Source organism: Acomys minous (assembly GCF_964271855.1).
Source record: "Acomys minous genome assembly, chromosome: 11".
Lineage (NCBI taxonomy): Eukaryota > Metazoa > Chordata > Mammalia > Rodentia > Muridae > Acomys > Acomys minous.
The window spans coordinates 67,819,490-67,841,023 of NC_140492.1; the positions used below are offsets into that span (position 1 = coordinate 67,819,490).

General features: G+C 46.6%; 1 protein-coding gene across 2 annotated transcripts; it reads right to left on the reverse strand.

The window, feature by feature from the left end:
• Positions 1–2,024: 2,024 nt before the first annotated feature.
• On the reverse strand, positions 2,025–18,860 carry ADIPOQ (adiponectin, C1Q and collagen domain containing). 2 transcript variants are annotated; one of them, XM_084800626.1, is made up of 3 exons: positions 18,723–18,860; positions 7,279–7,506; positions 2,025–5,856 (listed from the first exon to the last, which is right to left on the reverse strand). In XM_084800626.1, the coding sequence occupies exons 1-3, from the start codon at positions 18,790–18,792 to the stop codon at positions 5,336–5,338; spliced, it is 819 nt and encodes a 272-aa protein (XP_084656752.1). In that variant the 5' UTR covers positions 18,793–18,860; the 3' UTR covers positions 2,025–5,335. The 2 variants fall into 2 exon arrangements, with proteins under 2 accessions (XP_084656752.1, XP_084656753.1); XM_084800627.1 differs by lacking the exon at positions 18,723–18,860 and adding an exon at positions 18,243–18,621.
• Between the last annotated feature and the right edge of the window lie 2,674 nt (positions 18,861–21,534).

The window sequence follows — 21,534 nt, forward strand, 5'->3', positions numbered from 1 at the left end:
CCTTCAGATGTGGCTTAGTCTTTTTCTTTGCGGCTTTTACTTTCACTTCTTTGTTCTTCATACTTGGTGTTTTGATTGTTATGTGTCATGAGGACTTGTTCTTTCATGGTGCCCCAGATTTTTTTTCTTTTCTTTTCTTTTCTTTCTTTCTTTCTTTCTTTCTTTTTTTTTTTTTTTTTTTTTTTTGGTTTTTCAGGACAGGGTTTCTCTGTGTAGCCTTGGCTGTCCTGGACTCACTTTGTAGACCAGGCTGGCCTTGAACTCACAGCGATCCGCCTGCCTCTGCCTCCTGATTGCTGGGATTAAAGGCGTGCACCACCACGCCCGGCTAGAGCCCCAGGTTTTCCTGGGTGTTTTGTGCCTGGCTTTAACATTTCCTCTGACTGATCTACTTCTCCTACTTTATCTTCAAAACTTGAAATTCTCTCTTCTATGTCTTTTAATCTGTTGGTGAGGCTTACCTCTGAGTTTTCCCAGTTTGTGTTTTATCTGTTTGTTTGTTTGTTTGTTTTTTCCTTTAGTGATACTATTTATCTGCTGAACTTTACTTTCATGTCTTGAATTATTTTTTCTCATTTTACTCCTTGTTTGTGTGCTCACAATCTTCATTCAGGGACTTATCCTTTTAAGTCCCTGAACATATTGAGAATTGCTATTTTGAAGTCATTGTCTTGTGTTTCAGCTAAATTGGTTTTCTCAAGGCATATCCCAGTAGAGTTGCTGGCCTCTGGAGGAGGTTCTTGGGAGGTTTTGTTTTGTTTTGTTTTGTTTCTGCCCTGGGAAATAAGTATCTGGAATTATGACGTTTGTGATATTTGTTGGTGCAGATATCTAGTGTTGCTTTTGCTGAGTCCATGTTTGGTTCTTCAGTTCCTCTTGTCCCAAACTGGCAGGTTGTGGACCAGAATGATGCTTGGTTTTCAGTTTTGGGTCCCTCTGGATTTTAGGCTTCAAACCGCCACCGGTCCCAGATATGAAGTTTCTGATGGAGTTCTGAGTTCAGAACCAAGAAGTGCAAGATTGGCTGCCAGCAGGTGGAGGAGAGAGCCTCACTGTGGAGTTGTCCTAAGGATGATTTGGGGACCAGCTCCATGAAGAACGGTAGAGGCAGAACTAAGGGTACCTGGCTCTAGGCAAGGATGGCAGCTGAAGAGAGTGATGGTGAGCTAGGAGGGGGGATGTGAGGTAGGATGAGGGACAGACAGGTGTTGGAGGTTGGTCTGATGTATTTTGATGCTAATTACTGCTTGCTATCTCTGTGACCCACTTTGCCTAAGAACCTAACCTGTTTGACCAATAAAAGGGCATCACACCTGGGCAGGTAAATGGGATAGGCGTGGCTAAGGTTCCCCGGCTTGAGAAGACAGAGAGAATCTTGGGAAGAAGAAAGACTGGAGGAGAGGAGAGAAAGGAGGGCCACCATGGGTTAGGTGGAGGAGAAGCACATGGCCAGTGTGGATGGAGATTTGGCCCAGATGAAGAACATTAGCAAGTATTTGGGGTTATGGATGGGAGGTAGAGTAATAGACATTATTAGAAGCAGGTGACATGGGATTGGGACAGGTATCCTATACCTGCCCCACTATGGGAGGTAGTTTAGGGAATTAATATCTGCCCTGCCCCAGGTTAACTTAGGCTATTTTAAAATATAAAAGGTGTCTGTGTTTTGACTGATTGCTATCGGGTTAGAAAATACTGCTGTAACAATAAATATAGGCCTAATAATAAACATTATTAGGCCACACTGGAAAATTCACCACAACAGACAGGCAGCTTCGGATCTAACTACTCAGGAGAGACAAGACCGGAGGAGGGGAAGGAGCACATAGTAGCCTGCCTGGGTCCCAGCCAAGTGACATATTTCTTTTTTTTATTTTTTTATTTTATTTTATTTTTTATTTTTTTGCAGGTCTTACTTGAGGTTAAATATTCTGCCACTTGAAACATAGAGTCTTAATCACAGCATATCCCTCCCTCAATTCCAAATGTTTCTTCAGAAATAAAGACAAAAGTCATGCACAGCATGTAGTTCTACTTGTAACATTGGAATAGATCTTTATTTGTAGGAAACACTTTAAAAGACAAAGCCTCCAGCATCCTTACCAAAGGGGAACATCCAGAAAACAAAGCAACATTTCCCACAGATGTCATTTATGCTTTTTCTAAACTTTTTTTTTTTTTTTTTTTTTTTTTTGGTTTTTCGAGACAGGGTCCCTCTGTGTTAGCCTTGTCTGGACTCGCTTTGTAGACCAGGCTGGCCTCAAACTAAGATTTATTTATTATTATGTATACAATGCTCTACCTGCATGTACACCTGCAGGCCAGAAGAGGGCATCATATCACATTATAGATGGTTGTGAGCCACCGTGTGGTTGTCAGGAATTGAACTCAGGACCTCTGGAAGAGCAGTCAGTGCTCTTAACCACTCAGCCATCTCTCCAGCACTTTTTCTAAACCTTTATAGTGCCTGTGTTAAACTGTTTTCTCCTAAGGGAAAGTTTACCACTATGAGTCATTTGTAACTCTTTTTTTTATAATTGACACAAAAGACTTTCATTAATGGATGTCAACTAAATCATTTGAAAGCACCATTTTGTTTTTGTTTTTGTTTTTTTTCCATTTTCAAACATCTCTTGGCCTTGGGGATCTGTTTTAAAATATCCAAATCCAGGGCTTGAGGTGCAGCTCAGCGGTGAACACTTGACTGGTGGGTGGAGTTGCTAGGTTTCATTCCGAGTACACCATCACACCATCACAGGACTGCCTGAGGGATGCGTGTGCCCACTGCACACAGATAGAAGGAACAAATACCCATGGGCCTATGGGGGAAGCCAGGGAGGTCTACTTGCATCCTTAGTACACGCTGAGAACCAGGCTGTTGGGGACGGGCTACATGGCCAATGTTCAGCCATCTTGTCAGAGCCTAGGTTCCTATTTCTCCAGAAGTCTGTCATTTACCAGAAACCAGCTGACCCTGACGTGGTTCAGCAGTTAGACACCTGTTGTGGTTTATTGTGGGGGGCAGTCATTCTAAGACCCCCTCCCCCCCGAGCTCATAGTAAGAGCTACTCCTTTCTGGCTATAAACTAGCTTTTCCAGTAAGACTATTGGTAAAATCAGATTAAAGGCCAGCTGCCTGTGAGCAGCAGTTCCAGGAACCTTTTCCTGATTAACCAGATCTTTCACAACTTCCCTTTCTCTCTGGAATTTCTCTCTTCTGCAAGTATAGCAGCTGTAAAGGTAGACACCTGCTGGAGCATTCCAGAGTTAGGTATCCATAGCAACCGTTGCTTATGCAAATACCCATGCCTCTGTGCCTATAAAAACTCTGTGAAATTTTTCAATATATGGGGTTTAATCAGAATCCAGACTTGGCCCCATTTCTTTGTGTCTTGTGTTCTCTCCCTATACAGGAAAATTCTCCTCCCGAGTGTTAGTCGAACCCTGGCAGGCTGGGTCACCAGGCAGTGTGTGTCAAGGTACTCCTTCAAGGGCCTGCACTGACTGAGGTCTTGGGCCAAGTTTATTTAACCAGTTCTTATGGTATAGATGGCAAAGGGCTTCACCTCTGAGAGAACCCTCTATTTTATGTGTAGGAGTGGGCTTGGGTCTATTTGCGAGCACCATGTGCATGCAGTGGCTGCAGATGCCAGAAAGAGGCATCTATCTGATGCCCCGGAAGTGAAATGACAGGTAGCCATGAACTGTTCAGTGTGGGTGCTGGCAACAGAACCAGGTCCTCTCGAAGAACCGCAGGTGTTTTTAAACAGAAAGCCCCTTCCCTATCCCTCCCACCTACAATTTTCGAGAACAGGAATCAATTCAGGAGCCTCGATTCTTCCTCTACTTTGTCGGTGCTCACGGGAAGAACATGGTCAGTTTCTCTGTGCTGTTGGCTTGTTTGTTTGTTTTCTCAGTCTAGCCTGGGCTGTCATGGAACTCTCTTTGTAGACCAGGCTGGCCTCAAATTCACAGAGATCCACCTGCCTCTGCCTCTGCCTCTGCCTCTGCCTCGGGGGGGGGGGGGCAGTAAAGGCGTGCGCCACCACTACCCAGCTAGTTTCTCTGTGCTTCGTGCTTTAGGCTGAAATTACTTTTATGAGGGAGAATTCTTTGGGTGTTGTAAAACACACAGGGCTCCTTCACCTCAGTGAGAAGGCCGAGGCTGTCCATTTGAACGGAGACTGGGTGCTTATAACTACACGGCTCCTAAAAGCAGATGGCTCATTGGATCAACCTGAGTACTGTAGAAACTGAAGTGACCTATGAATACAAATGGGATTCTGGAGACTGCCGGGTTTGAAGCACTTGTCAAAGACACCCACAGGACTCAGAGAGGAAGGAAGCTCAGCCTCAACAGGCGATTGTTCCTAGTCTAAGGAAAGCGTGTCTCACACACAGGCTTTCGTCTGTGGAAAAACACAGAAGGGAGTTGGAGTGAGACCATATCAGGAAAGCTCCTATCCAGGTGGCCTTGAGGGACAGGGAACAAGCGCCACGTAGAAGTGAATGGAATGTCCCTAGCTGGAAGGGTGTGAGCACAGAGAGGGAGAGAGAGAGAGAGAGACAGAGACAGAGACAGAGACAGAGACAGAGACAGAGACAGAGACAGAGACAGGAAGAGACAGAGACAGAGACAGAGACAGAGACAGACAGAGAGACAGAGGAGGCTGTGCAGAGTGGGAGAGGAGCCAGATGGAGTAAGATCTAGGCATAGGTCCCCTTTTCTCTGAAAAAGCTCTACTGGGGAGAAGTCTGGATGGGTGTAAATTGAGAACCTCAAACAAGGTGGGTTAAGGGACCTCTGCCAAGACCCTCAACAGGCACGTACTTTTGAAACAATGGTGCCATCCAATGGGAACAGATTTTACTCTGGCTTCACTCTTAGCTCTGCCGCCTTAACACAGGCGTGACTCCAGACACTCACAAGCCCAGCCTGAAGCCTTCAGCTGTAAAAAGAGTAGATACTGCATCTCATAAGTGCCCTAAAGGACCTGTGTGAGCATCAGGAGAGACGGTAAGCACAAGACAGCATTGTCTACTTCCTTAGAGTCATGAGAGTGCTGTGAGGTTCCCACCAAACGTTACTTTCATTCTATTATTGCTACTAGGTAAACATCGTGGAGACCAGGGAATGCTTCTTTTTTCTGGACTAAGAACATAGAAATGTTCCCCCCCCCCCCATAAAGTCATTTCATGAATAAATGAGTACATGTGTGGCAAATATTCAGAAGCCTCCAACTAAACAACAAAATCAGTCCTTCAAACTACACGGAAAGCTAGACACTGATTCTTGGGGGTGCTTAGGCTACGAGAAGCTCTGAGTTAGCGGCCATCAGTTGGTATCATGGTAGAGAAGGAAGCCTGTAAAGGTGGAGTCGTTGACGTTATCTGCGTAGAGTCCGTTATGGTCGCCTTCCCCGTACACCTGGAGCCAGACTTGGTCACCCACCTCCAGGTGGAGGAGCACGGAGCCAGAGGCCTGGTCCACGTTCTTCTCCTGATACTGGTCGTAGGTGAAGAGAACAGCTTTGTCCTTCTTGAAGAGGCTCACCTTCACATCCTTCATGTAGACTGTGATGTGGTAGGAGAAGTAGTAAAGCCCCGCGATGTTGCAGTAGAATTTGCCAGTGCTGCCGTCGTAATGATTCTGTTGGTTGTAGAAGATCTTCGTAAAACGAATGGGAACGTTGGGGACGGTGACTCGGGTCTCCAGCCCCACGCTAAAGGCTGACCGATACACATAAGCGCCTTCTCCGGGCTCTCCTTTCCTGCCGGGAATTCCGGGAAAGCCCCGGGGCCCTTCAGCTCCAGTCATTCCGGAATCTCCCGTCTCACCCTTAGGACCAAGCAGACCTAGAAAAATGAGACGAACTCTGTCACTGCCGCAAGTCAAACTACCCAGGCTGTTTCCAGCAAAAGCCACTGTTTCCAGCGCCTCTACCCACGGTCCATTTGACGAGACAAGGAAAGATGCTGTCTCCACGTCCCACGTTCCTCAAAGCCTACCCGGTTCCCATAACTTCATCTCTAACTTTATTTTTAAAAGCCTTTATGAGTTGCTGGAGAGAGAGCCACAGAGGTTAAGAGCTGACTGTTCGTCCTGAGGCCCTGAGTACAATTCCCAGCAACCACATGATGGCTCACAACCGTCTGTAACGAGATCTGATTCCTTCTTCTGTCATGCAAATAGAGTGCTTAATATACACACATACAAAAATAAATCTCTTTAACACCTCTGTGAGCCAGGCATGGTGGCGCATGCCTTTAATCCCAGCACTCGGGAGGCAGAGGCAGGCGGATCGCTGTGAATTCGAGGCCAGCCTGGTCTATAAAGTGAGTCCAGGACAGCCAACATAACATAGAGAAACCCTGTCTCGAAAAAGAAAAAAAAAAAAACAAAACAAAAAAAAAAAAAACAAAAAAAACCACACCACCTCTATGAATTAGAAGATGAGTAAGCAAATTGATGGTAATATTTGGAACTTTCCAGCTAGATAATATGTCCTTCCTTGTTCATTGTTCCCTGCTTGACATGTGACTGGTCCGGCCTGGTAGAGGCTCTGAATTATTAGTGATCAGTTGGGGATCAGCAGATGTTCTGATCACGATGTAGCCATCCGTTTACTCATCCAGCTCCTCATCCCTTCATCCCATGTCTTTCCATATGCCCCCTCTATATGGCAGAGCAGGCTTTCAGAAACTAACATCCTGTGAGTGTCTGCCGTAGTTACCCTACCCTACCAATCCTTTGTGCACTGGCCAACCAACCACCGTGTTACTTTCTGTCCCCTCTGTCCAGCTGTCCTCCCTCCTCTGTCTGCTGGGACCATCCTTTGAGGGGTGGCACAAGCCCTGCCCCCTCAGTGGAGCCTCTACACCCTCAGTGAGTGCCCTTCTTTCTGTGCCTCACGCCTTCAGCATTTACACACTATCCGGCTGGTACCCCTTGACTAAACCAAGTGTTCTCTAAAAGCTACTGAGCACTCCAGGGGGTGCATGAAACGTGGCTTATAAAAGCCAATGGATAGAGCAAGAATTAAGGCAGGAGAAGGGAGGAATAGAAATAGGGATGGGGGTAGGCAGAGGGAAAGGGATGCAGACAGAAAGTACCACCTAGTCTCACTCAAGGAGGACAACTGAAACTCTCAGATGCTTGTGAGCCACATACACAATGTTTTGCTTCTTGCCCGTGTCCGGGCCTTAATTAATGACTGGTATCACATACCCTATAAAGCCCCCCTCCCCCCGCCCCTTACCCAGGACTCTTCTTCGTACCTGCGTCTCCTTTCTCCCCCTTCTCTCCAGGAGTGCCGTCTCTGCCGTCACGGCCCGGTGTCCCATTGTGGCCAGGATGTCCTGGGATGCCAGCCATCCAGCCTGCACATGTTCCCTTGGGCGGAGGGACCAGGACTCCAGGTCCTTCGGTCGTGGCAACCGCAACCTCAGCATGACTGGGCAGGATTAAGAGGAGCAGGACAGCTTGCAGCAGAAGCATTCTGAGCCCTGGAATTGACAAGTGCGTAGCCATTGGAAAGCTGGACCCACAGAACCCGTATCATATTCCATCTACTTTAGGGAGTCTACTCCAAATATCTGCGCTCTTAACGCTCACCTCTCCCAGAAAAGCCTTTAATGGCTACCTCAGTCCTTACTCTCCCAGAAAGCCTTCACTTAGGCATCTTTTCCTCTCTGAAACATGCAACGCATAGCAAAAGCTCCTGCATACAAGCTCCTTTCATCTGCAGGATTGTAAATTCACCGACGGTACAGATGATCTGTTTCTAGTCTCCCCATCCGGAGCGCAGGACCAGACTCGCAGAACATTCCAAGACCCCAGCTCTTCTGGTTGTTCCATTCAACCCTAAACAGCTTCTCACTCCCTGGCTCTTCTTTTCCTCCTCGCTTTCGTATTCACATGCACACTCATGAGTACTTGTGTGCACGCATTCACACACACACACACACACACACACACACACACATACACACACACACAAGGGATTACAGGAGAAAAGCAACTCTAGTTCCGACGAATCTGTTTATTCTTTGAAAATGGATGAAGTCATTCTTTAGCTAAAATTCTTCTCCATTTAAGTTTTGTCATTTTCTAGTTTTTATAACGATCATTTAAAATGTCTGAGATGCCAGTCCACCAGGTGGATATGGCCAAGATATCTCTGATTGCATCTAACTCCGCTGATATTTTTCAGCTTATTCCCACTTTAAAATAGTATTTTATATTCTGCAACAAATCATTTCATATATTGATTTTAAAATCATACTGAAATGTCCTCAGGCCAGCATCTTTTCTAAAAGCATCATTCTATTATGATATGTTCCCAGATACAAATTAGTGGGCTCAGAAATGTAAACTTTGTGTCTGTTTGGTTTTTGGAGACAGAGTTTCTCTGTGTAACAGCCCTGGGTGTCCTGGAACTCACTCTGTAGACCAGGGAGGCCTCGAGCTCACAGAGATCCACCTGCCCCTGCCTCTCAAGTGCAGAGATTAAAGGTATATGCTACTATGCCCAGCTTAATCTTTTTTAAGTCTCTCTCTCTCTCCTCTCTCTCTCTCTCTCTCTCTCTCTCTCTCTCTCTCTCTCTCTCTCTCTCTCTCGCTCTGTGTGTGTGTGTGCATGTGCTGCATGTTTATGGAGGCCAGAAATGAATGAAAGATCCTCCAGAGTTGGAGTTACAGGAAGTTGTAAGCTGCCCACTGTCAGTGCTGGGAACCGAACTCAGGTCCTCTGGAAGAGTACTAATGCCCTTCTTTAAACCACTGAGCCCTATCTTCAGGCCCCTCTTTAAATCTTTCAATACACATGCCAGCATTACATGATACCATGTTGCCACCCAGTGGAGTGCCACCCAGTGTATGCACCAAAGGCCCTACCTCAGGCCAAGCATGCAGCTCAGTCACAGAGCACCTGCCTAGCACGTGCAGGAACCAGGGTTCCATCCTCAGCACAGGAATAAGCAGGCTTAGCTGATTCCCTCTTGCCAGCTCTGGGCATTCTCAGTTTTAAAAGTATATGTCTAGCTAAGCAGAGTAATGCATGCCTTTAGTCCCAGCAGGCAGATTTTTGGGAGTCTGAAACCAGCCTGGCCTATATAGTGAGTTCCAGAACAGCCAGAGCTACGTGGAGACTCTGCGTCAAAAACAAAACCAAAAATTATATTGTTGTTTTAGTTAAATTTAGTGAGCAAAATAAATGGTTTTCACTCTTTAGTTGTTAATAAATTGTACATGTAGAGCCAGGCATAGTGGAGCACACTTTTAATCCCAGCACTGGGGAGGCAGAGGCAGACTGATCTCTGTGAGTTTGAAGCCAGCCTGGTCTACAGAGTCCAGGACAACCAGGGCTATTACACAGAGAAACCCTGTCTCAAAAAGTCAAAAGAAAAATAAAATTGTACATGTGACTGAAAGGGCTATTTCTTAGTTTCCTCATTAAGTATATCTATTAGTGTTCTGTCAGCTAACTTACTAGGGTCACAATGTGTTTCGTCTGCACTGTTGTTTCTTTGGTCTGTTTTGGCTTTGAGGTATTTTTTTTGGGGGGGTGCAGTATTTCAAGAATAGGTTGCATGGAACCCAGTTTGGTCTCAAACCCACTGTTGTTGGGTTTCAAGAAGACCTTGGGCTCCAGATCTCTCATCGCCACCTCCCAAGTGCTGGGATTACAAGGAACAGACACAACATAGGCTTCCCGCCCCCTTATTTATTTTTTTCAAAGATTTATTATTTATTATTATGTATACAGAGCTCTGCCTGCATGTATATCTGCAGGCCAGAGGAAGGTATGAGATCACATTATAGATGGTTGTGAGCCACCATGTGGTTGCTGGGAATTGAACTCATGACCTCTGGAAGAACAGTGAGTGCTCTTAACCGCTGAGCCATCTCTCCAGCCCCCCCTTATTTATTTATTTATTTATTAGTTTTTCGAGACAGGGTCTCTCTGTGTAGCCTTGGCTGTCCTGGACTCACTTTGTAGACCAGGCTGGCCTCGAACTCACAGCGATCCGCCTGCCTCTGCCTCCCGAGTGCTGGGATTAAAGGCGTGTGCCACTACGCCCGGCCCTTTTTATTTCTTTATTTCTTTATTAGGATTTTCAAGACTCTGGCTGTCCTGGATTTGCTTTGTAGACCAGGCTGGCCTCAAACTCATAACGATCCACCTGCCTCTGCCTCTTCAGTGCTGGGATTAAAGGCGTGCGCCACCACACCTGGCTTCTTTTACCTCTTTTAAATAGAGAGTCCAGGCTGGAGAGATGGCTCAGAGGTTAAGAGCACTGGTTGTTCTTTCAAAGGTCCTGAGTTTAATTCCCAGCAACCACATGGTGGCTCACAACCATCTATAATGAGATCTGGTGCCCTCTTCTGGCCTGGAGGTGTCTGTGCAGACAGAACATTGTATGCATAATAAATAAATAGTCCTAGTATGTAGCCCAAATTAGTCTCAAACTCAGGGCACTCTTCCTGTCTGGGCCTCTCTGGAACTGGAATTACATGTATACCAGCATGCCCCAACTCACATAGTGTCTGGCTGGCTTTATTTGGAATTTGTTGCTGCCCCCCAACCCCACTCCTCCGCCCCGCAGTGCTGAGACTCAAACCAAGGGCCTCACCTATACAAGGCAACTGCTCTACCACTGAGCTACATCTCACCCCTAATTAACGTCTCTTCAACCAATTTGTGGGAGCTTGTGTCACCGTTTTGTCTTTTGTACCACACTGTTACGACTTCTCAGCTAGTGTGCAAATGGTTAATCCTTGTTGTTAGGTGTACAGAAATTTTAGTGTTTATTTGATTCGCTCTGTTGATGATTCCTTTGCATCTGAACATTAAACAGTTCTTATCACAACAAGGATTTGGTTATATCTCATTTCTTTCTATTTTTCATCCCAGTCTATATATTTAAAATATTGCTCTGCTGGTTGGTGGTGGTGCACGCCCTTCATCTCAGCACTTGAGAGGCAGAGACAAGTGGGTCTCAGAGTTCCAGGACAGCCAATGTTACACAGAGAAACTCTATCTAATAAAATAAATAAACAAAATGAAAATATTTTAAAATATCGTTTTTTAGATCTTCTGTAACTTCTTAAATGTTGCTGTAAACTGTGATGTAAGATCATTTTAAATACCTTTGACCAAATTCACTTTTCCACTCCCTATGCCTCTGACACATCATTTATCCAAATATGCACTTCTAGTGTAACTGTATATAGGAACTGAAACTGGCAGGTGTGAGCAGGAGAAGGCCAGCCGCTACTGCCTGAGTGCTGCTCTTGGCGAGCAGAGGTCTGCCCCAGACTGGCTCGCAGTGTCTCTGTGTGCCTTTGTCGCCATCTACTGAATCCAGAGTGTTCAGGAGCAAAGTCTCAACAACTGGGCCAGATAAAATGAAGCAGAGCTAGGCCAGGCGGTGGTGGTGCACGCCTTTAATACCAGCACTCGGGAGGCAGAGGCAGGCGGATCTCTGTGTGTTCGAGGCCAGCCTGGTCTACAGTGCGAGTGCAGGACAGCCAAGGCTACACAAAGAAAACCCTGTCTCGAAAAACAAAACAACAACAAAAATGAAGCAGAGCTAGTTCCCAGAATAAAGGGCACATTAGAGAGGACAAGAGGACCGACCCCAAGTGCCTCTCTTGTATTTAGGAAGAATGCTTGTCCTGAAACCTTTTTATTACAGTTAGTTAGTTAGCCAGTTAGTGCATTGGTTGGTTAATTAGCACTGCATCTCTCTCTCTCTCTCTCTCTCTCTCTCTCTCTCTCTCTCTCTCTCTCTGTGTGTGTGTGTGTGTGTGTGTGTGTGTGTGTGTGTGTTTGTCCACAGAAGTCAGAGAACACCTTGTAGGAGTCTGTTCTTTCCTTCCACCAGCTGGGGCCTGGGGCATGAACTCAGGTGATTAGGTTCAGCACTTTTACCAGCTGAGCCATCTCACCGGCCAATGCTCTGACACTTTTAAGACTGACTGTCTTGTGTCAACTCTGCCCTTCTTACCGCTTCAGCAAGCAAGCTCCCGAGAACCTCAACTCCGCCTTTTTCCCCCCCAGAAATGAAGAAGAAAAAAATTCCACGAAGCAATGATCTTTTCCGTAGGGAAATAAGAGCGAATTCAGAATGTATGAGCTAATGTAGGCAATTAGGGAAGGTCCAGAAGATACAGGGTGGCCCAGAACTTACCACAAATGCTAGGAAGAAAGGCAAAGACAGACTTCTGGAGTTTTCTGATGTTCCCTTTCTGCTGAAAATTCAATATCCTTTTTCATCTTAGAGAGCACGTTCTTCCCCCACAAGTCCACGTTCTCACCGCTTCGCCCTACTCACAGATGCAGCTGTTTCCAGATCCCCAAGACTGGCATGGGGCAGAGGTACCAAACAATACATACACACCCTCAGCTGTTTCCTTTAGTAAGATTTATTTTTATTTTTTAAAATTATTCGAATACGCATGGGGAGGTGTTGCACCTGTGAACAGGCACTTGTGGAGGGCAAAAGGCACCGGATCCCCTGGAGCAGGAGTTACAGACAGTTGTGAGCTAGGTCCTTTTCAAGCAAATAGATGGAACTACAATGGAACTAGAAATGATCATCCTGAGTGAGCTAACCCAGGCCCAGAAAGATACACATGGTACATACTCTCTTATAATTGGACACTAGCCCAAAAGGGATGTCCCATGAAAGTCTTCACTTAGCAGGAGATTGGGATAGATTTGGGGACTTTGTATTGGGACTCTGGGTAGAAGTATGGGAGAATGGGGAAATAGAAGGATCCAGAGGGTCCTAGAAACCTACAAGGAGGCCATGAAGGCTGGTGGATCTGGACCCAGGGGAATCTGCTCAAACTGCTATACCAACCAAGGACAATGGTCTAGTAAATCTAGACCCCCTATTCAGATCTAGCCAATGGACAGCACATTCTTCACAGTTCTGTGGAGAGCGGAAACTGACTCTGACATGAACTCTGGTGCCCCATATTTGACCACTTCCCCTTGGTGAAGAGGCCTGTTAGCACTCAGAGAAAGGATAAACAGGCTACCAGGATGAGTCTTGATAGTCTGTGACCATATGGTGGGGAAGAAGGTCCCCTTCTGTCATAGACCTAGGGGAGGGGAATAGGGTAAAAGAGGCAGGGAGGGAGGAATGGGAAGATACAAGTGAGGGGATAACAATTAAGATGTAATCTGAATAAATAATAATAACAACAACAGCAACATGTCCTCCACGAATGCTCTTAAGTGCTGAGCCATCTCTCCAGCCCCTAAGCATTCAGGTGCTGAGGATAGATCCTAACTGAAGAAGGCTTCATTTTCACCTAATTCTGGATAACCAGTGAAGGACAACCCAGAATGCCTTTTTTTTTTTTTAATTAAAAACTCCTGGGGTCTAGAGAGATGGCTCAGTGGTTAAGAGCGCCGCCTGCTCTTCCAAAGGTCCTGAGTTCAATTCCCATCAACCACATGGTGGTTCATAACCATCTGTAATGTGATATGGCGCCCTCTTCTGGCTTGCAGGAATACATGCAAGCCGAGCACTGTATACATAATAATAAATAAATCTTTTAAAAAAAGAAAGAAATGTAAGGGTTAAAAAAAAACTCCTACTGTTCTTTCTGTAGACAAAGCAATTGTTACACTTTGATTTTGAAAGGCTTCTATTTCTATAGGGGAAACGCTGCTGAATGGAGCTGAGTGTCAGGCTTAATCTACAGCTAGAGCACGCTACCAAGGGAACATTTTGGATCGGTCCTGAAGCTGGACAGCAAGGACCGATGTAGTGATTCACATTTGGAACCTATTAGTCCTGGAACCTATTTGTCGTCACGGCCACTTCGAGGACAATATGGGGTAGTCAGGGAAACACGTGCTTGGCTACAAATGATCTGTTCTCACCCTGTACGTGTTTGTCAGAGAACTAAATGACATAATCCACAACCCTTGCTTTGTGGGGTGTCCGGAATGACAGACGGTCACTTAGGAGCGCACTGATTTAGGGGTGAGGAAAAGGGGGTTGCTGAGTGGCTAACTGATAACCCAAGACACCAAAACTAAGCACAGAAGAACCGGAAGTGGAGCCCTGGCCTAATAACAGACTCCAACATAAACAGAAAAGACAAACTTATTGCAGTCACATACCCTGCCTTTTAGGGAAAGGGTGAGAGGCCAGAAGACTATGAAGCAAATGCCCTGGCTTCCCAGTCCCCTCCTCATTCTGTCCCCATCTGCCTCCCTGGCTTTAGGCTCTTTGCCTAGAAATGCGATTTCACAATATTTTCCCAAGACCCAGTTGGCAGAAACTGTGGAGTATTTTATAAGCTTCCAAGATGCTATACACATACACAAGAGAAGGGAAGCATTTCATTTCATCCAGAAGGGAGACTTTCACGTGAGACATCTAGGCCGTCAGAAAGGTTCGGCTATTTCTGCCCAAGGACAAGAAGGGAACAAGGTGGCATCCGAAGCGCCCCCGCCCCTGGCCTCCCCTATACTTGCCTTCCTAGGAAACCCCCACAGGAGTTATGCACAGGGATGACTGCCATGATCCAGGGTCCCTAAAGGACCACAGTATAGTGAAGTAGATGTGAAATTGCACTTTGACCTGCTGCCATTTCAGCAGCAACAGCAGAATCTTGTGAAATGCAAGACTAGGGCTTTCTGCTGGGACTGGCAGAGATGGCTACACTGACAGAAGAGGTCCCTTAGTATGATCTCAACACCCACCCGGCAGCCAGTAAAGGCAACAGAGTACATGAGAGAAACGCCGGGGCCCAAAGCGGCCCCAGGAGTTCTTTCCATCCCATCGTCGCTTTTAGAAACAGAAAAGCTGTGTATTTCCTACATCCTCATAGAACCGCTCCCTCCGCGCTCAAAGCCTTGACATGTCGGTTATTTTCACCTTCATGAGGCTCCAAGGAAGGGAAATGACTTGCACAAGACGGGGAGTGGGGACGGGCGGGGGCGGGGGGGGGGGGGACGGGACGGGGGCGGGGCGGAGGGAAATTGAGAAAGTAGGGGAATGAGCCTTGAGAGATTTCCGATTTACAATCCCTTATGGCTTGCAACACTGCCTCTAACACTAGCCACAGAACTTGAGCCCAGCATCCTGAACTGCTCACTAGGGTGAGGAACTTTAGAACGCTTTTTACATTGCTGACAATTCTGTGGAGTGGCAGCTTCTTTGGTTGGTTGGTTGGTTGGTTGGTTGGTTTGGTTTGGTTTTTCAAGATAGGGTTTCTCTATGTAGCCTTGGCTGTCCTGGACTCACTTTGTAGACCAGGCTGGCCTGGAAAATTCACAGAGATCTGCCTGCCTCTGCCTCCCAGAATGCTGGGATTCCAGGCCTGCGCCGCCCCTCCCGGTTAACAAGTAGCATTTTCATAAGATACTTTCTATTTGTTTGTCTTTTGTTTTATGAGACTGGGGAGGGATGTGTGTTCCCAGCTGTCCTGGATTTCTATGTAGGCCAGGCTGGCCTTGAACTCATGTCGACTCACCTACCTCTGCCTCCTGAATGCCAAGTTTAAAGGTATGTACCATCACACCCAAGCCAAAGAGCGTTTAGACTTTATCTCATTGAACCCTCATAGAGCCTTCTCGCTGTGCTAAACACAAGAACCTGCGACTTGACTAGGCCAAGATATTAGCTGAAGATCATGCAGTTTGGGGGTTGAATGACATGAAATAGCCATTCTTGAAAAATCAAAATGGTCGCTGAGGATAGAGCTCAGAGGTGGAGCACTTGCCTAGTGTGTGCGGAACCCTAAGTTCAACTCTCAGTAGCACAAAATAAAATACCATAAACCCGTAAAATGAGTTAATATTGGCAATGGTACAACCCAGTCACAAACGGCAGAACCAGGAGCTGAGCCACCTTTAGAAGGTTTCATGACACACACAGCCTTTGTACAGCTGTTAGCGCTGCCATGTCTGTAACGCACATGCGCGCACCCATAAACACGCTCTAGAAACTGGCAAAGCAAAGCATCCCTCCATGAAGTTTTTGGGATGAGCTCACAATTAAAGCTTTTGGTTTCCAAACGCTATCATCTCCTTGCGTCTTCATAGTCCACGGGGGTGGGGGAGGGTAATTGGTCCTCTGGATTGACAAGGAAATGGAGAGTCGGGCATGTGGTGCATACCTTTAATCCCAGCACTCAGGAGGCAGAAGCAGGCAGATCTCTGTGAGTTCAAGGCCAACCTGGTCTACAAAGTGAGTTCGGGACAGCCAGGGCTACACAGGGAAACTCTGTCTCAAAAAACAAAACACCAACACCAACAACAATGAAAAACCAAAAACAGACAAGGAAATGGAATGTTTGTCTCTGAGACTTCCTTTTAAAAAGACAAAAATGAGGGCTATGGGCAATGGCTTAGTAAAAGGTTGACAACCTAGGCAAGGTTGACAACCTGAGTTCAAACCCTGGAAGCCACATAAGAAGTGAGATGCAGAAGCATGCATCTGTATTCACAGAACTGCTCGGGCTCATCCCAGAGCTAATGGACCAGGCAGCCCTCAGTACCCAGAGTCAAAGAAACAAGAGAGAGCTGCCTCAAGTAAAGGTGGGAGAAGAGAAATGACCCCCAAAGTTGTCCTCTGACCTCCACATGCCTGCCGTAGAACGAGCGTACCTGCACACGCAACTCCTTTGCGCTCATGTGCACACAAACACACTCCAATAAACAAATACATTATTTTTGGATGCTTGGAAAACGGCTCAGTTGGTAGAGTGCTTTCCGTATAAGCATGAGGCCCTGAGTTCAGACCCCCAGAACACATATGAATACCTGTCACCTTTAACCCCAACACCGGGGTGTCGGATATCAGAGACAAGAGCTTCCCCTGAGATCAATGACCGCTCAGTCTAACCTTCTTCATCAAGCTCCAGGTTCAGGGGGAGACTTTGTCTCAACAGATAAGGCGGAGGCTAAGAAAGACACCTCACAGGAGCGACACCGCCGGCTTACCCATGCGCATGCGTACATGTTCACATACTAGACAAGAAGCAAAGCCCTGTGTCTCTTCTATTTATTTATTTATTTATTTATTTATTTATTTATTTACAAAGTTTCTCTGTGTAGCCTTGGCTGTCCTGGACTCCCTTTGTAGACCAGGCTGGCCTCGAACTCACAGCGATCCGCGGGCCTCTGCCTCCCGAGTGCTGGGATTAAAGGCGTGCGCCACCACGCCCGGCTAAGGATTTCTCATTAAACTCCAAGATCGAAGCTACTCTCTCAGAATAGGCTCCTCCTCCTATTCTGCTAGCCCTCTTGCTCCCCAAATCACTCTTACCAAGTTACCTGCCCCAGTTTTGATGGAATCAATAAGAACTGAGATGGCTTGATTTATCTGTGAGGCTTGATTTAAAAACCAGTTCTCAGCCGGGCGTGGTGGCGCACGCCTTTAATCCCAGCACTCGGGAGGCAGAGGCAGGCAGATCGCTGTGAGTTTGAGGCCATCCTGGTCTACAAAGTGACTCTAGGACAGCCAAGGCTAACACAGAGAGACCTTGTCTCGAAAAACCAACAAAACAAAACAAAACAAAACAAAACCAGTTCTCAGCAAACCTTTGATCCCTGCTGTTGGAAGCCAACGAGGTAGATGGATCTCTGTGAGTTCAGTAATAGCCTGGTCTTCATAGTGAATTCCAGGCTGGTCAGGAATACAGAGTGACACCCTGTCTCGATTTTTTTTTTCTCTCTCTCTCCAGACCAGGGACTTAAATATCATGACACACAATAGACTGCCTTGACTTCCAAACCCCTCCTTTTTCTCTACCACCAGGGTTCCAAAGCAGTGCTCATGGGGGCAAGGATTGAGTTTGGCAAAGACCAAGCAGGTCTGATGCCTCTTTCAGAAAATATCTTTCAAAATACAGCTAGCTCTCCAGTCAGGTGGTGGTGGTGTGCACACCTTTAATTCCAGCATTTAGGAGCCAGAGGTAGGCAGAATCCTCTAAGTTTGAGGCCAGCCTTGCCCACAGAATGAGTTCCAGGTCAGCCAGAGCTACACAGAGAAATCCTGTCTCAAAACATAAACAAAGGTTTTCTGTCCAGATTGCCATTATATCCCAGGCTTTTACCTCTTTGTGTCGCCCAGTCCCCTCAAGCAGCCCCTAATGTGTCTCTGTGATGACAGACATCCCCCAGTTCTTCAGACGACATCCGGACAGCACACATCCTTTTCACTCACACTCCTGACACAGCACTCTACAGCTTGCTGCCCACACATACCTGCTGAGTAGAACTCAGTGGTGGAAATGGATTCTAAACTCAAGTCCAAGGTCCGACCTCAACTTGGCTTCCTCGAGCTGCCTCTCTGCCTACTTCTGTCACCTTAGCTCATAAAGCTCAAAAGAAGCAATGTATCCCCCTTTCCCAGTGGAATTTCATCTGGGCTATACCCCCTGGCCACACACACATATCTCACTAACTCCGAGTTCTTTTCTGAGTGGTCATTCTGCTGTCAAATGAACTGGGCAAACGTCAGGTCAGTCTCAAGCATTTGGGCCAAAAGAGAGAATTCTTTCTCTCCTAGAGCCTTGAAGAATTAAAGAAGAGCCCGGATGCTTATCTGCCCCCAACCGCTGCTTCCTTGCTCTGTGTTTCCTCTACGTCTAGTCTCACACTACAGCAGAGAGCAAAATCTAAACACATCACAGCCAGGATTGGGCATTCACACCCAGCCAGGCAAGAAGTGAGAATTGTTCTTACCTTTGGTGTGGTCTGAGAGAAATGGCTGGCTCTCATGAGTCTGGTACTCAGGGGGACAGGCAGTCCTCATCTCACCATTGGCCAGCCCAGTGAGGGCCAGTAGCCAGTGGGTAGGCCCTTTGCCCCTGGCAAGCTGCTCCACCCTAGGGAACCTGGCTTAATCCAGCTTGGGTTTGGGAAGCCAAGTAGAGCTTCAGTCAAGACCTCCCAGGCTTTGGCCACCCTCTCCCGGAGCCCCGGATGGGACAAAGGTAAATACAATAATAAGACCAAGATGTTTCTGAATGTAGTAAAAAAAAAAAAAATATCCTCAAGTAAAATGAATTGTTCAGGGGTCAGAACTTTGCCAGAAGTTTGCCCAGTAAGTCAACAATATTAAGTCTCATACCATACTGCTCTTTGTGTGTAACTAAACATGAGGCTGTGTGGTTCAGACATTTAAGATTTCAGCAAGAAGGCAGAGGGACTGCACCAGGATAAGAAATAGAAGGCATCCTCCACTTATTGGCCCAGATCCCAAACGGAGGAAAAACCAGGCATATGAATCCTGACAGCTGAGGTACAGGAAAGTGCCCGGTGTGGTGTGGTGTGGGGCAAGTCCAAGACTCTTAGCAGTTCTAAATTCTAAAATCTGTGGTCCCTACATAATTCAAGGCCAGTGTCACAGAAAACGTACCTTGACATTGGAGCACCATGATTTAAGATTTTTCTGGTTCCGAATTTCAAGCCAATGCTTCTGAAAACTGTTTCTGTATATAGATAAGCCTCCTTTCCCAGCCCCCTAAGTATACACCTCTTCTGTCTGTCATAGGGAAGGGCAGCCCTGTGCACTAGCTGCTCCTAGAAGGGTTAACGTTGGGAAGGCAATACCTTGGGATCTCTCAGAAAACTCACGTCTTATTTTTGGAAGCTCAGAGATAGTTCTCGGGAGTACAAAGCTGATGGATTAAAATCCTGATTCTAGAAAGAGCTCTGGATGCAGGCAGCAGCTTCAATGAGACACTCTGAGGCAGAATGCTCCCAGGCACAGGCTAGGTAAGCATCTGCTGCCCCCAGCTACCACCTTCCACTGGCCACACAGTGCCTAAGACTCTTGCCTTTACTGGTGGATAGGACTAGAAGTCTCAAGCCCACCAAGAAAGAAGACCAAAGAATGCTCTTCCATCTTGTCTTCCTATTTTTGTTTTGTTTTGTTTTGTTTTTTGTTTTTTGAGACAGGGTCTCTCAGTGTAGCCTTGGCTGTCCTGGACTCACTTTGTAGACCAGGCTGGCCTCGAACTCACAGCGATCCACCTGCCTCTGCCTCCCGAGTGCTGGGATTAAAGGTGTGCGCCACCACGCCCAGCTTTGTCTTCCTATTAACATACAGATGTTTGTAGAGAAATCACATTAGGCCATGAAGATTAAGGACATGAACTCATTTCCAGAGCTGTTAGGGGTGGGTGTATGGAGCTGGAAGTTTCCCAAGTAAATTGTACCAAGCACAGGAGAGAGAGGAACTACAATAACTCAAGGTTGTATTACTACCTTTACTGTAGCATTTTTCTCTCTCCGTGTGTGTGTGTGTGTGTGTGTGTGTGTGTGTGTGTGTGTGTGCACGTGTTACTGTCTTTTCTGCCTTATTGGATGCAAACATGCTGTAGCAGAGGCTTTGCCTACTTGCGCTTATATTCCCATGCCCCTAGAGCAATAACTTGTACAAAGTAAGTAAGAATCAATGTTGAATAAAAGGAATAAATGAAAGGCTGCATTCACGCTTCCCTTGGAGATAGCGCGGGTTGTCTCCCACTCAACCAAGAATCCAGAACCCAGTATGAGTGAGAAACACACACCCAAGGCATGAAGCTGGATCTCTCTGACCACAAAGGGCCTTGTGGCCTTCACCTCTCCTCATTTGTATCCTCCAGGGTAGCTTTGGGCCCCTGCCCCACATAAGAGTTCTTCTGGTTTCAGCAGATCCTAACTATTGCACAAGATGAAGTGACTTTCACCCCAAAACCACACCAACACTTCACAGGGTCTGGTAGTCAGCCAGCAGCATTGTGAAAGCCTGCCATTGTATGAGGCCTCAGGAGAATCCGTCACCCACCACAGAGGGCATTATGTGAAAAGAAACACTCGCTTAGAGACCAGAACTGAAAAACATTCAACCGCAAGTGTCTTTTTCTTTACTTGTTTTCTTTTTAGAGACAGGGTTTCTCTGTGTAGCCTTGGCTGTCCTGGACTCGCTTTGTAGACCAGGCTGGCCTTGAACTCAGGGATCCACCTGCTTCTGCCTCCCAGTGCTGGGATTAAAGGTGTGTGCCACCACCGCCTGGTTTTATTTGTTTTCTTATGAAAATGTTATTTGCTGCTTTCTTAGGACATTCTGACTGGTATAAGATGGAACCACAATGTGGTTTTGATTTGCATTTCTCTGATAGTGTGTCAGATAGAGTAATTTGGAAAGAGAACCTCAAACTGAGGAAATGCTCCTACCAGATTCCCCCATGGGCAAGCCTGTGGAGCATTCTCCTGCCTGATGATTGAGATGGGTAGACCCACCCCATTGTGGGTCATGTCACCTCTAGACAGGTGCTTGTGGGTGGCATAAGAGAGTAAGCTGGGACTGGAGAGATGGCTCGGAGGTTAAGAGCACTGGTTGCTCTTCCAGAGGTCCTGATTCTTAGCAACCATATGGCAGCTCACAACCATCTAAATTGAGATCTGGTGCCCTCTTCTGGCCTGCAGGTGCACATGCAGGCAGATACTGTATACATTTAAAAAAGAAAAAAATCTAAGAAGAAAAAGAGAGTAGGCTGAGCGATCCTTG